Source organism: Dermacentor andersoni, chromosome 6 (assembly GCF_023375885.2).
Source record: "Dermacentor andersoni chromosome 6, qqDerAnde1_hic_scaffold, whole genome shotgun sequence".
NCBI lineage: Eukaryota > Metazoa > Arthropoda > Arachnida > Ixodida > Ixodidae > Dermacentor > Dermacentor andersoni.
The window spans coordinates 88,133,260-88,147,799 of NC_092819.1; the positions used below are offsets into that span (position 1 = coordinate 88,133,260).

At 43.8% G+C, this 14,540-nt stretch overlaps 1 protein-coding gene across 2 annotated transcripts in view; it reads right to left on the reverse strand.

Moving 5' to 3' along the window:
* LOC126522533 (uncharacterized) overlaps positions 1–14,540 on the reverse strand; it is a 200,989-nt gene that overhangs the window by 37,255 nt on the left and 149,194 nt on the right. For both annotated transcript variants that reach the window (XM_050171298.3, XM_072288803.1), the window contains exons 8-12: positions 14,432–14,503; positions 12,222–12,293; positions 9,306–9,377; positions 7,602–7,673; positions 6,708–6,779 (exon numbers count right to left, since the gene is read on the reverse strand). In XM_050171298.3, the coding sequence (XP_050027255.2) occupies positions 6,708–6,779; positions 7,602–7,673; positions 9,306–9,377; positions 12,222–12,293; positions 14,432–14,503 (360 nt within the window). The remainder of the gene's footprint in view (positions 1–6,707; positions 6,780–7,601; positions 7,674–9,305; positions 9,378–12,221; positions 12,294–14,431; positions 14,504–14,540) is intronic.

A 14,540-nucleotide genomic window follows, 5' to 3' on the forward strand; every position in this document is an offset into this window, starting at 1 on the left:
ACGGTTCCGACTCTGAACTTGCGTGTTACATATATATATATATATATATATATATATATATATATAACCGTTTACCCATGGTAGGGTGTTGACAATGTCCGTAGGTAAATATAGGCTAAAGGTTTTGGTTCGTGGCACAGAATTGGCAGTGTTGGGAGCCACTACGGCTTCAATGGTAGTTTCTTGTGACACGGCATTTGTAATGTTGGTAAATTAGTACGACTTCAGAGGTTCCGGCCTGTGGTACGACATCGGTAATGTTAAGGAGCACTGCGGCTTAAAAAGTTGCAACTTGAGTAACGGCATTGATAATATTGATTGGCAACAACGGCCTCAGTAGTATCATGTACCATTACGGAAACTTACCGGCATCAAGAGTTTGCAGCTTATTATACCGTAATATGACCGGACTTCTCTTTACCAGGGTAGTCCGCGGGTCGCGTACGCTGCTGTGTACATGTCAGCCAAGAACGACAGAAAGCTGAGCTAGTTGGTAAGAATTCATTATGCAAAAAAGGTGCAACCTCGTGTTGTCCACTTCTCTTCTATTGTGTGCTGTCTGCACGCCTCACCTCTTTTGCATAATGTCAGCCAAGTATTGCTGTCGTACGCGGTGCATTGTGCTAGCAAGCGGAGCGCGAAGTCACCTTTCTCTCAGACAATCTCGCTTCAACAGAAGCCTGCTCCTCATGCTCTTCCGGACGCGTTATTTCACAATAAAGCGGATTCCCATGCGCGGCTACTCTGGGTAGCTGCAGTCTGCTACGTAGCGTTTGGCTTACGTTCAACGCCTCGTAGGCACCAAAATCGGATGTCGTGGCCTCTACCTTAACATGTGCGCCACGGTGAGAAGTGCGCGCCGCGGTGATATTTTGAAAGCGGAGCGTAGTGGGCACGCCGCACTCCACCGTTGCCTTCGCAGTGCAAGGCATTGAAGAAGGAACGGGAGCACAGCGGAGGCCGTGTTTGACTACAGGTAACTCCGCTTCTGCTGAATGCATTGAAGTACTTTTTGCGGCAAAGTATTTCTGAAATAACCTATTAAGGGCAGAACCTTAAATGGCTCATTGCAATGGGTCATACGTAAAAAAACGTGGCGTTAATCGAGTGGTACGAAAAATATCATCAGGCAATGTCATTTGTTTTGATACCGAAGGGACATCATATTAGCGAGAACCGTGTTTGATTGGGGTTTTCAAACAACGCTGCGGGTTACTGCCTGGTGCTAGCGTCGGTGGTTACGTAAATTTGACGTCAGGAGTTTGGAATAAAAACAGATTGGAATGACTTTAGGTTATAGGGCTCCTAGACTCAGAAATGTAGCCATGTCTCGAAGGGGCGCTTTCTTGTGCTTTATTTTTTTAAAGCTTGCGCTTCATTCCGTAGTTGCATTTGTCTTCTTAAAGAGCCCGTTATTTGCGTCCGCTAAACGCAATAGAAACCGCACAACCAAAGTGTAAACCCGTAACACGTTCACAATGCTCATATGATTGAGTTAGCAATCCTGAGACATCCTTTTGATCTATCCCATGTCTCTAGATTTAGCGCGTTGCTCGATGCGTGTATTTGCGTATAGGGGAAACTTTAACGATGCGATCTATCGTTTTTACACGTGATCTTGCTTAACCGGAACAGCATGCAAATTGCAATTGCAATTGCAACATGCAATTTCCCGCATCAAGCAGCAGGGTTAGCATAGTTACTGAATGCAGCTGGGCTGGTCGGTGAATTTTGAAGGTGTAGACAAAATTATGAGGCGCGATAAACGATAACGGACAAGAAGAGAGTTTGACTGGTGCTTTTGTTGATCACCCTGCGCAATCTTTGTGCACTGAACACGTCACCCAATGCGCAGCCATCATTTCCAGGGCAGTTACTATAAACGGAACGGACAAATCAGTTCCTCGAAAGGTGGGTAGACGTTGTCTTTCTTACACGTGTTTCCTTTGTAGCTTCGCGCTGCCGTCGAGACAATCCCAAATCACAAACCCTATCGTGAGTACTTGAATTCCCTCAAGAATTATTCACTGGCATGGTCATCTAAGTAACTAATAATTATGCTCTAGCATACATACGATGTCGGCTTTATTAGCCCCTCACGTAAAGTCAGACATATTGTTTTACGACTCTAGCACAAAATAAAACATCAGCAATGGCTTCCAATAAAAGAAGCGATATTCTAATTACATGATACCAGAATTTGGTCCCATCACGGGTATACCCAAGGGCGCCTGGATTTCCGGATACAAGTAACACGATATGCAGCGTAATGTTTATAAGCGAGGTGTCTCTATTTGAGCGCACAAACTGCTTAGTATAGAAACATGCCTAACTGCAGGCTACGCGGTGCGTTACTAAAGGAATAATTTTATTAGATTTCATTCGCGTAACAGAGTATTAATATACGGCATGGACAATCTATGCTAAACGGTTCGATAATTTTCGCGCTTTTCGACCGTTATAGCTGTGTTAAAATTAAAATGTAAGCATTTATTTTTCGAGTCGTGCATCAGTGCGAGCTTGTTATTGGTTGCACATCAAAGCTTCATTTAGATAGATCAAAGTGACACATGCAGCTGTGATGAGACGCTCGCACACATGATCCGTGCCTGGTCGCGCCATAGTGCCGAGAGGCAAGTGATGTCCAGAGTGCTGGACCAATTTGACAATCGACCACTATCAGAACTAAAAACTCTAGGCTAGTACTTCCAAAGAAACTCCGCGCAGAAAGCTTTAATCGTGCTACTAACATTCCTGCGGTCTACCTGCCTTAATGAGAAACTTTAGGAACGCCACCCCTTACCGCTCTACAGTGTATGAAGTTTGTTTGTGCTCGTCTTTCTCTCTCTTTCTCCCTTTCCGCTCTCTTTCCCTTTCATCCCCCCCTATTATTTGCACTTGTGTTGGGTAGGCAACCACAACTACGTCTGGTTAGCCTCCCTGCATTTCTATGCATCCTTTCTCTCTCAATCTCTTGACGTTACCGATGTGAATTTTGCGCTGAATGCTCTGATTATTCACCATATGACGTGAGAGAAATATAATCTTTAATCCAGTGATATGAGCAGTTGGTCGGCTGTCTTTCTGGCAGCTAATATTCTGCACTTCTTACAATGAATGCGGCTTATTCGCTCGCCCGTGGCATTAGCAACCTCCCAGCAGCTCTGGAGCCTGTTAACCAAGGAACGTTTTGTGTCGTCTGCTGTGTTTGGCCGCCCCTACCTATCGTTGCCTTCATTAGTACCACGACTTTTACTGTGCTAAGCGTTACATAAGCTGTTCCACCAACCATGCAGCAAACATTTTGACCCAGCGAACATTTGGATTTTCAACGTAGATCACATAAAATTCTTCTGTTTCTCGTCGTATTCCTTCCACTGGAACACTGACTGCACTCTCCTTACTCTCGGCAATGTGTTTTTTTTTCTCTCGACCATTGCAGCGTTAACCGAAGATCCTCAGAATATCGAGGCACCTGGTGAACATGAATTATTTGTAATTCCCTAAACGATGGAATCTGCAAAGGTCGCGACGACCAGATGCGATCGCGGCGGTGTAAAAAGTATTAAGACTCAATGTTAATGGCGTAAAAGAAATCTATGGCTGTCGTCAGCGAGGAACTTGAAGTGGCGTAGCAGCAAAAGAAGTCTTTTACAGCTGGTAATACACGGCTCAAAAACAACACTCAACTGCTTCATAGTATAGGCCTCTTAGTATAGGCCTCATAGTACAGCAAGAAAAACGCGGGGCTATATAAAACGTAGAAATAAAGGCGTACTTGCGACTCAGTGTGCGAACTCAGCGAAGATTTTCGAACTTCTCAGCAGCAAAGCTGCTTGCCCTCTCAAGGATGCGTAGTGATGCGTACATAGTGCACTGTCTTCCAACGCGTGGCGCAAAGTGCGTAAACATTCTCGCTCGCCTCTGCTCGCACACAAGGCGCGCAGTGTTCATCAGCAGTACCCTACAATGCACCCCGAAAGAACGATTGCAATCGATTTTGGGAAGCGCAGTCACAATCCATTTGCGTAAGGAAGTATAGAACGACTAAAACTTGAGCAAGTTGGTGGCATACGGAAAAGCAGGGCAGTTCATACAAGAGCAGAAGTACAAAACGGTATTTGTGTTTCTCCTCCTCGTCTCTGTGTTTGCACGCCTGAATTTCAGTACAAAAAAGCATCTCGCGTGTGACAACAGGCGGCACATTTTAAGGACGCTTGCACTCAAAGTGGAAAAGAAATCACATTTCTTTTCACCGACGAAAAAGATATAACTAATAAAAAAAAGCACTATCGAGACAAGAAAAAGCTTGATCGACCCTATCTGCCGAGTCGCTTTTGGTGACGATCAAAGTGAGTGGAGCGTGCACATATTTACCATCTGCAGTCGTCCAAATGAGAATAGCGAAGCGCGTGGTTCTTGAGCAGCCCAGCAAAAAGCAAGAGCCACGGAGGCAGCGGACATGTCCGATCAAATGTGATGTGGCACAAGCGGTGTCCGCTACACATCGGAGTTACTCGTACATCTCCGCAAGTATTCGCTTTTCGCCTGGCTGCGCAAAACATACGCGCTACGCGGCTCGCATTTGGACGACTGCAGATACGCCTGCAGGGCCGTAACACGTGAAGATTTCATCCGATTCTCTTTTTATCATCTGTCCCCATGAACGGCCGATATCGGCGACAGCGGCAGGGGATACGGCTTCACTCAAACCAATCACAAAGGGGAAAAGGTACAAAAAATGAAAGGAATGGTCACATAATACGAGCTCTACTATGTAAGCTGAATTTTCGCCGAAGTATAGCTTCGTTTCTCCTCAGTGATTGTAGCATATTTCTTGAAGCATTAAGGTCGTTCTCGTGCGTTTTATTGCGCTTTGTCTCCATAAATGTATTGGCAATGTCTCTGGTTCAATTTCGTCTGTATAGCTACCAGCTGTTATTTCCCACTGTGATACCGGGGTATTACCTAGTGACATTGACCTATGTAAATTCCTTGGTCATTCCAGTGAATATTGCAACCGTGCGGACACTCCTAATAGATGCCTTGTGTCTTTCTTTTTCTGAAATATTTCTTAGAAAAGAGGTCACGAATTGAGCTCATACGTCGAAAATGCAAATCCGTGTGGGTCGAAATGTACTCCTCGCTCATTTGTTCAAATGGCCCATCTGGTAAACACGTATCAGAGTTGTCCGTTCAAGTATCTTAAGAGGTGGAGTACACAGAACTGGGATATCTAGTTTCAATTCTGAATTGCATGTTTGTAAACATTGCGCTTCAGTGCCCTGAAATTCGCCGATGTGCGGAATTTTTTTACAGAATATTTGTGCTCCGAAATCAAAATTGAGCTTGGTACTGTGGGTAGAATTTTGATTTCTCTCATATTTTAAACAATATTTATTCACACCATTGAAACGGTTACATAATGAGAACACGTCTGCGTTTGACATGAATTTGAAAAAAAAAATTGGAGTTTATCTGACGGTAAGACTTCCTCGCAAGAGGAAGAAATTTAGTTGGGCAGGCTATGTGATCTGTAGTGCAGATGGAATCCCCAGTAGAAAAAAGTTTGAGCGCGTCTGAAGGTATTGTAGTATCGTGAGGTTGGTGAACATCCAGGCAATGTATAAAGTCAGCTCGGGAAAGACAGGTAATTGGAGATCGCTGGGGTAGCATGACATGACGGATCGAAGTGCACCTACTTCGTGCTATATATAGGAGGCGTTCGCCAAGAGCCTCAAAGCGCTCGCTCGTCGGCGAGGAGTTCATAACTCGCAGAACCGCTCAGCGGCGTTGAACTGGACATAAGTGCTTTCGCATTCACAACTCATAAAAAGTGCTTGCGTGTCCTCGGACGTTTTGTTGTACCGTCTACAGGAAGTCTCCGCTACGGCTTCTTACGCCATAACGGAGGCGCTCCGACTGACCGTAGGTAATATGGTTGCCCAGTAATTAAATTTCTGACTTCCGGGCCCCTGTAAACTAATGTCCGTGGACTTTATTGCGCACTCAAACTCCTGAAGAAGTTCACTTCTAGACGGCAATCAGCACGATCACGCTCATTCGGCTCTCCGACCATATTACCGCTAACAATATCTACAAGTCTCGGACAAGGTAGCAGAGCTTTAAAAGCCGTCTACGATTCTCCCATACTCTTCTACATAGGATGCTGCTATACATTCTATGCACGATACCTTTCCCGCCAAAGCCAGGGTGGTTCCTCTCAGCCCTAAGAGGAGAAACGAACGTACTTAGCTCTCATGTGATCATTACCACTGCGGCTTAAAAAACGATACCATTGTATCTCTGTTACATTTTTATTACTTTCGTGAAATAGAAAGCTGGTTATCTCTTAAAGTTCTTCATCCGCTGCTTTTGACATAAGGTTCTGCGAATTTGCCTATGTACCTTTGAAGGACACGAATGAATCAAAAAGAATGAAGAATTTTGGTATGGACCAGCTGCGAGAAAGTTATTAAATGGTTAGGCATATTCCGTGAAAAAAAAAAAAAAAAACAGAAAAGAGGGGCAGCGTGGCATTCATCTTTCATTCTGCAGCATTTTTTTTTTTTTCGCGCGGTTGGCGAGTTCGTTTTGCTAATGGAGTATTCCAGACCAGGAAGGCTTCGTTGACAAAACATTTTTCCGTGACACTTTAAGAATACTAACACTTGCAAACGCTCTTCGAAGTTAAAACCGACACTTACAGTGTTCGCAGAGATACAAGGCCCGTGAAATCCTTCGCTGACAGGCGCACGAGCTTGTTTCTTGTTAGAGACCTATAAATGAAGCAGAAATTAGGAATCCCAGCAAGAGATTCTTAAGAGGTGGAGATCACAGAACTGGGATATCTAGTTTCAATTCTGAATTGCGTGTTTGTAAACTTTGCGCTTCAGTGCTCTGAAAGTCGCCGATGTGCGGAATTTTTTCACAAAATATTTGTGCTCCGAAATCAAGATTGAGCTTGGTACTGTGCGTAGAGTTTTGATTTCTCTCATATATGAAACAATATTTATTCACACATTCGTATTCTTGCTACGCCGCTGCAAGGGGTTCTCAGTATACAACGGCCACCATTGGAGAGTTGCAATTCAGGGATGTATAATCGAGCCTTCTAGTTATGCATCTCACATGTGGAACATGCTTGCAGTCAATTCCCTGTAGTGTCGCTGACTTTTTAAACATTTTTTTTTTGCTCCCTCAGCAATACATTGCCCCGTGCATCTTTTCCAAAACATGTAGTTCGAAATTCTACTACACTAAATCATTCGAATTAAATTGAGGGCTGTACGTGCCAAAATCAGGATATGATTATGAGGCACGTCGTAGTGGGGATCTCCGTATTAATCTTTAGCAACTGGGGTGATTTCACGCGCACCCAATGCGCGGTACCCGCATCACGTGATCTCGTGCTTGGCAGCGCAACGCCAAAGCCACTAAGCAACCATGGCGGTTGTGTTACCACCCTAACGCAAACACATGCGTTACATGACACAAAAAAAATACCATGATCTGGGCCCTTACATTTCTGACCAGTACCGCTCACGAATATAGTAGGTCGCAATTTGAAACTTTCAATACACTGATTGTGCGCTACTTACAGAACTTGGAGCCGCTTTAGATTCTCAAATGCATGTGGTCGAAGTGATTCAATTTCATTGCCATCCAGCCACCTGTAAATAAAAAAAAAGTAAAAAAATAAATAAATCGTTGTCTTTCGAGATAAACACTGCAAGCTTCAGCGGTGACTAAGGTTTCTTTTTGTCGTAAAATAAATCCTGGGTTTCCATGTACGAAAATGACGATACGAATACGAAGCACGCCGTAGTGGAGGACTCCGGATTCAATTCGGCCACCTGGGGGCGGGGGGAGTCTCTAACGGGTGTTTTCGCATTTCACCCGCCATCAAAACGCGGCTGCCGCGGTGGAGATCTACAGGGAAATGCGCGACGCTGAAAGCACTCAAGCCCCCAATTATTCAACCTGAGATGCTCTTCACTCGTTATATGCGTTCGGGAACAGACGCTGCCATCAGTGCTATGCATGTTCGCGTATATGCGCAAATTGTGATTCCTTCTTTTTTTTTATTGTTATTCCTCGTCCTAAGCGAATTACCAACGCAGCCTAAAGAAACATATCCGAGCGGTGCTCAGGAATGCTATTTCTACGGAGATATAAAAGACATACTTTTACATTATTAGTGTGTGCTGTTATTTTTCTCCGAGACACGGTGTCTGAATTTCGGGAAGAAATTACGCAATAAATGAAAGCGAGAGAAACGTGGTGGCAGTCACTTGAAATATTCCAGCAGTAGGATTCGGCTGTGTTAAAAAATAGGCCCGTCTCTCCAGGTATGCACAACTGTTTATTGCGAAGAACGACCGGACTCTGTGATCAAAGTAAGTGAAAGCGGCAACCGAGAGCTGTTCAGGCTCCGCAGCATTTGCTCGTGTACGGTGACTTGAAAAGTTGCGCTATATATATATATATATATATATATATATATATATATATATATATATATATATATATATATATATATATATATATATTTAAACGAGAAGAAAGAGGGTAGCACAGGAGCCCGATTTTTATTAGTCATGTCATAAGAAGCCAACAAACACTGACGCCAAGGACAAGATAGGGGAAATTACTTGTGCTTAATAAATGAAATAAAGAAACGATCAATTAATGGAAATTAAAGTGGATGAGAAAACAACTTGCCGCAGGTGGGAACCGAACCCACAACCTTCGCATTTCGCATTTCATCCACTTTAATTTCCAATAATTTATCGCTTCTTTATTTCATTTATTAAGCACAAGTAATTTACCCTATTTCCTTGGTGTCAGTGTTTGTTGGCTTCTTATGATATGAGTATATATATATATATATATATATATATATATATATATATATATATATATATATATATAAACTTTTGTCCTACCTGTTTACCAGCTGTGTTTGTGGGAGCGCCAGGCGGCCGAACTTCCGCTGATTTACCTCGTAGAAAACAATCTTTGTACTGTTCTTTTTACGCATTTTAAGTAATTCTAGCATATGAAAGCGCCACATAATCTTGGACATCACCCGTTGCACTACTGGAACTCGGTTCATGGCACGTAGTTTAAAGCCGAGAGTACAGAAACCTCTTCTTCTTCTTCTTTTTTTTTTTGTGCGACGTCACCTTTTGCCGCCTCAAAATTCCCGCGGGTGTCAAATACGCAATCTCCGCGCAGTGCGCACAGCGTTCAAGCCGCGTCGGAAACGCGAAGGTACGACTGACACGTGATCAGGAACTCACAGGTGCGTGAGGTTCTTCGGATGAACGAGCAAGTCTCCATGTACATCTGTCAACAGGCAGCTCCTCAGGTCTCTGTGTTTGAAAGGAAATACAGTATAAACGCAGAAACGATATAAAATCCACAAGAAATTGATTTTTCTGAGCCGATATGCACCATTATTATTGTTGTTGTAGTTGTTGTTGTTGTTGTTATTCATGCAAAGATACACGTAGGCACCACACAGAGGGAAAGAAAAAGATGAAGAATATAAAAGAAAGACGAAACAAATAAAAAAAGCAAAGCACCACACATCACATTACACGCGCTGTAGGAGCATACAGGCGAGACTCTAGTTCCGTTTTCAGAAAGAGCTCCAGCAATCTGGGAGCACCGAGTTCCAGTTGAAGCACGACATTCCGAAAATGATATATCGGTGAGCGCAGCATACGAGAAAGGTGAAGTTGCAAGAACTTGCTCAGCAGTCCAGAGACACACGCAGAAAAAAATTCACGCGTTATTTATTTTTATTTTTTTTTTGCAGCGAAATGTGGCAAAGCGCGTTACTGTCACATTCACGAGATGCGGGAGATGCTCGAGCGTGTGTAGTAGATCTGGCTGCTCGCTGCGTAACGTGGACGGCTGCACGAGAACGGAATGAAAAAGAGTGGACTTCACAATCGGAGGGACACGCAAAGAGTTCATTCGGCTCGAGCGTCGCAGTGATTCGGGTTCAGCTGCGACACAGAAACCAGAAAGGCCGCGACACTGAAATATAAATGGCCGCGTAATTCCCAAAATTACGCAGACTTGAAACTAAAAGAAAAACAAAAAAAAGCAAATGAGTAGCACGCGTGCTATGCGCAAAGTTGCAGCTGTTGGTGCTTGTACAGGAGATAACAGCAGATGTCTGTAGCCCATAGTTCACGACTAACATGCAGTAAAAGCACAGATGTCGCCATGGCTTAGCCGTGATTCGGCCCACTAATTGATAGCTATGTATACGCACTGCGGTTCCCTCCACCTCTGTTCGTTGACATTGAGAAAATTTGCAGGCTACGCTGGAACTATGCCTAATCTTAACACGAAGTGACGGGCCACCGGACGACGACACAGACAAAGCGCTCGTCTTTGTCTTCGTCATCCCCGTGTTCCGTTATTTCGCGCTACCATTCTACACAGTAAAACGTCTACTACCAGCTATCCCAGTCCACTGCCCTTCTAAGTGGAGATACATTTTTGTTTCCTTTTTTTTGTGTGTGAGGCGATTGTAATTGAAATTCGTCATTGCATTTCGGTACAGTATCCTTGAATCTGCCCAACTTCAGTGCTTTTCAAACTATAAATGAATAAGAATAATGTCACTATGGCAATACGCACAGAGATGGAAACAAGAGTGTTGGTATATTTTTCGTCTCCTCTAGGCTTCGTAAAGAATGCCTTAGGCACTTGACATCGTCGCTCCCGGGCTGAATGCTTCTAGACGAATACACTGGAAGCTCTTCAATTAAGTTTATTTATGCCTACATTTCAAACACCCTGATAATCTTTGATCGGCTTGCATTACGTAGCTTTCAGCACCTCTCGCTAACGCAATACTGTGACTGTAATGGGGCTGACAATTTAAACTTTACTTAAAAATGCAGCAGCGAATGCTTTAGCGCAAATACTTCGGATTGCGGTTGCGTGAATACCGTTCCAGAACGAGATCTATAAACGTAATTTTGAATCTTCCACAGGTACAAGAAGGAGCCGTACACCATCTCGTCATCTATTTCTCCTCCTGTATTTGCATGTCCAAATATATAGAAGGTATAGAAGCAAGAAGGCCGTGTCATGTCCTGCCCCGTGCTGTATTTACCTCGTTCTCGTCTTGCGTCTGCGTAGCGCTTGTTAACATCTCAATCAGGAAACACGCACTTCAGGCCAACTATTTTTTTTAGATGCACGATGATAAACTACAAGAGCGCCTAGACGGTCACACAACACCGAGGGTGAAGGGCATGAAGGTGACATATCGAGAGAGATGAAAAGAAGATTTCGTGAGCGTATGTACACGTAAGCACTTTGTCAAAGGCTATCACTAAGGCAAATCAATCTCATAAAAAAGGGCAGAAAAGGAAACAATAAGTAACGACTTCCAAGGCCTGCGAGCCAATAAAAATGGGGAGGTCGACGTTTAGTATCTTGTTCGTTGAAAGAGGTCGGTCATCCAATCGTGCTGATGTGTTTTGGCTTCGGCACTGTGCATCAAAACTGAAGGCGGCCACAGGATAATTGATCGATGGTCCCGGCCCACTAGCGCTCGGCACTGCATGGCGTTTTGATAAAGGAAGAGGTAGGATGTCGGAAACGCCGCCCCGTTGTTTGGCAAATTATATTTGTTTTTGTGTCTGTATGTGTGTGAAATGTTTCTTTTTTTGCTCCTACGGCCGCCCTCAATTCCTTGTCACTGTCCTACTTTCGTCTTCGTGAATTATCTTTTTTTTTTTCTTCATTTTCCATTTTTTGCCCTTGCTTCTATCTTACATTTCTACGCTTCTGCCCTTTCCGTCCCTAAAGAGTACACAGGAGTTGTGTGCCTTTCGGTAGCAGCCTTCTTTTTCTCTTATTTCCCTTTCGGTTCATTGTATATGTTTTCAAACAGGATAATCAATCAAGCAATCACTTATGTAATTCATTAATTGAATAATAAATAATTAATCGAATCATTACTCTATAGTACCCAGGAGCAGTCACAAAGCCTTCGTACTGGTTCACTTAAAAAGTAATGCGCGATGCAAAATGTACATATGGTAGACAAAACAATGCGAAATAGTAATAACAACAATAATGCTAATTTAGAAAACTTCACCCGAAGCCGCACAGCTAGCTTCAAATGATGAAAGCGCACTTTGCGCGAACAAACATTTGCCGATACGGAAAAAAAACGGACTTACAGTGTTTGCAGCGCTGTTAGGCCACGAAACGCCTCCGCAGCGATTGATTCAATAGGGTTGTGGGACAGGTGTCTGTAACCAGAAGAGACATCCAGCTAGACTCTGCAGCGTTCCAACGAAAGTTTCTGAGGAGCTCCAGTGACATCCTCGTCCCGCTTTAGCAGGACATAACTCCCGCATCGAATCTTAGAGTTAAGAAACTTCGCTCCGCTAAATGTAGACATGTCGTGTTGTCTGTTCGCACTTAGGACCTCACGCCAGCTTTGATGGTCTAACCCGGTCTACAAAGGTGACTTTCATTTCGTTTCTTTGTAGCCAAGCTGATAATTGTAGCTTCATGAACAGGCCGAAGCACACTGCCAAACTCAGGCGTTGGCCGTAATCATGGCGTAAGAACGACATGGTGATCCTAGCTGAGTAAATCGAATTTTTAATACATGTTCCCTTTGGGAGCATTAAGACGGTTCGTGTCTCCCTGGGGAGGGTAGACTCTCAACGTAGGTCCAGTCTGAGAGCTGCCTGCGCCAGCAACATTGCACATAGACTGTTTCACACTCCTAACAGTACTGTTTACAGCACCCGCATTATATGGCAATCTTCATAAATTTGATAGGCGCACGTGGTATGCCACCTTCCATGTTTGGCGACCTTTCCGACAACGACGGCAGCTCTTGAACGTTGTGACGTTCGCGGCCAATATTTCCAGCGTACCCACGTGGAATTACGCAAAGCGCGTTTACCCGTACCCTCGGGACATTTTGGGATGGAGTTCGTGCTGTGGCATCACGGCCGCGGATTGAGCCATTCCATAACTTTTTCCTGCTGGGCTGTGTTTTGTACCGCAGCGTGCCTGCGGAAGCACGTCGAGGTTTCACGCCCCGCAAATGCTGCTATGCAATGTAAAAGAATTTAAAACATTCAAATTCAATAGAACGGTGTAAATTTCTAATGTTTAAAAACAGCGCGAAAGACGTACCCCGGACAACAGAATAGAGGGTAGGATACACACGGCGCTGTGTGTGTCCCATCCTCTATTCTGTTGTCCGGGGTACGTGTTTAGCGCTGTTTCTAACATTATCGGAAGCCACCAACTCGCCCAATCAGCCGTTCTTCTTCGGTGTAAATCCGTCCATAGCTCACACCCTCACACACAAAAAATGTGTAAGAGTGTGAGTTACAGGAAGATTTACATCGTTCTTTTTTAGTCTTAGGGTGTAAATTATTTTACACTGTATGTATGAGACACATATGCAGGCTCCGCGCGTTCGGGTCATATCTCTGGCGCTATGTTAGAGTAGGCTTACAGGAGCCACACATCACTATTTCATGTTTTGCTTCCGTGTGTGCTCTTCGAGGAAAGTCATGATAGCGAAGGATTTCTAAGTGATTTCCTGTGGCATAGAAAACATAATATTATTTCGCCTAATGGGGAGACACGCACAAAAAAAGTAGATATACCGTCCCCAGCAATCTGTTGCCCACAAAAGCATTGTTTCTCAATGCGCTTTAAATGTTCGTGTTCCACTTACATTGGTACAAGCGCGCAGCGTCATCGAAGATAAACACACGCATCTTAGACTGATAGTATAACTGCTCGATAACTGCTGAAAGCACAATACTGAGCCTCGTTCCAGAATGATTTTTCGAATAGGAATGTATAAAAAGGGCCTAACGTACGGACATAAAGAAAAGCCTACGTTTAAGAGCGTGTGCATCAATGGATGTACTACAGCTCTTTAGACATGTAAAAGCTTTTATAAAGACGTCTTTGTGTAATCTTCCCACGTTATTTGCTGGCACAATAAACTTAATTTGTTTGTTTTCTCGGACATATTACGAAACTGCCGGGTTTGTCTTGTGGGAGGTGAGAAAAGCGTGGAAATAGGGAAAAAATCATTCTCTTTCAGATACTAGAAGAGTTGTAGACTACAAAAGCAATTTGTATGTTATGCTGTGCTAGTAGAAACATCCTTTACAGGTTATTGCGTATACCCAAGGCGATTACTAAAACGCATTGTTTTCAAAGTCCCCCTGGGCAACAGTGTTAGTTTCGACGTGGAAGTACAAAACGTCGCGTTTATTTATCTGTGGAGCGTGGAGTTTGGTGCAATGCTTACGGGTGGTACACGGAACGTAATAAAATCAACATGCTTAAAAAATGAGCATGAACACTTAGGGTAACAAAAACGATTGCATGAAAGAAGTCTCACAGGTTTCGCAGGTTCTTGTTGCTCACGAAGGTGTCCGCTTCGATGTGACGAATCTTGTTACCTTGGAGGTACCTGTGAAATAAAGCGACACTGTATCACTTCGACAAAG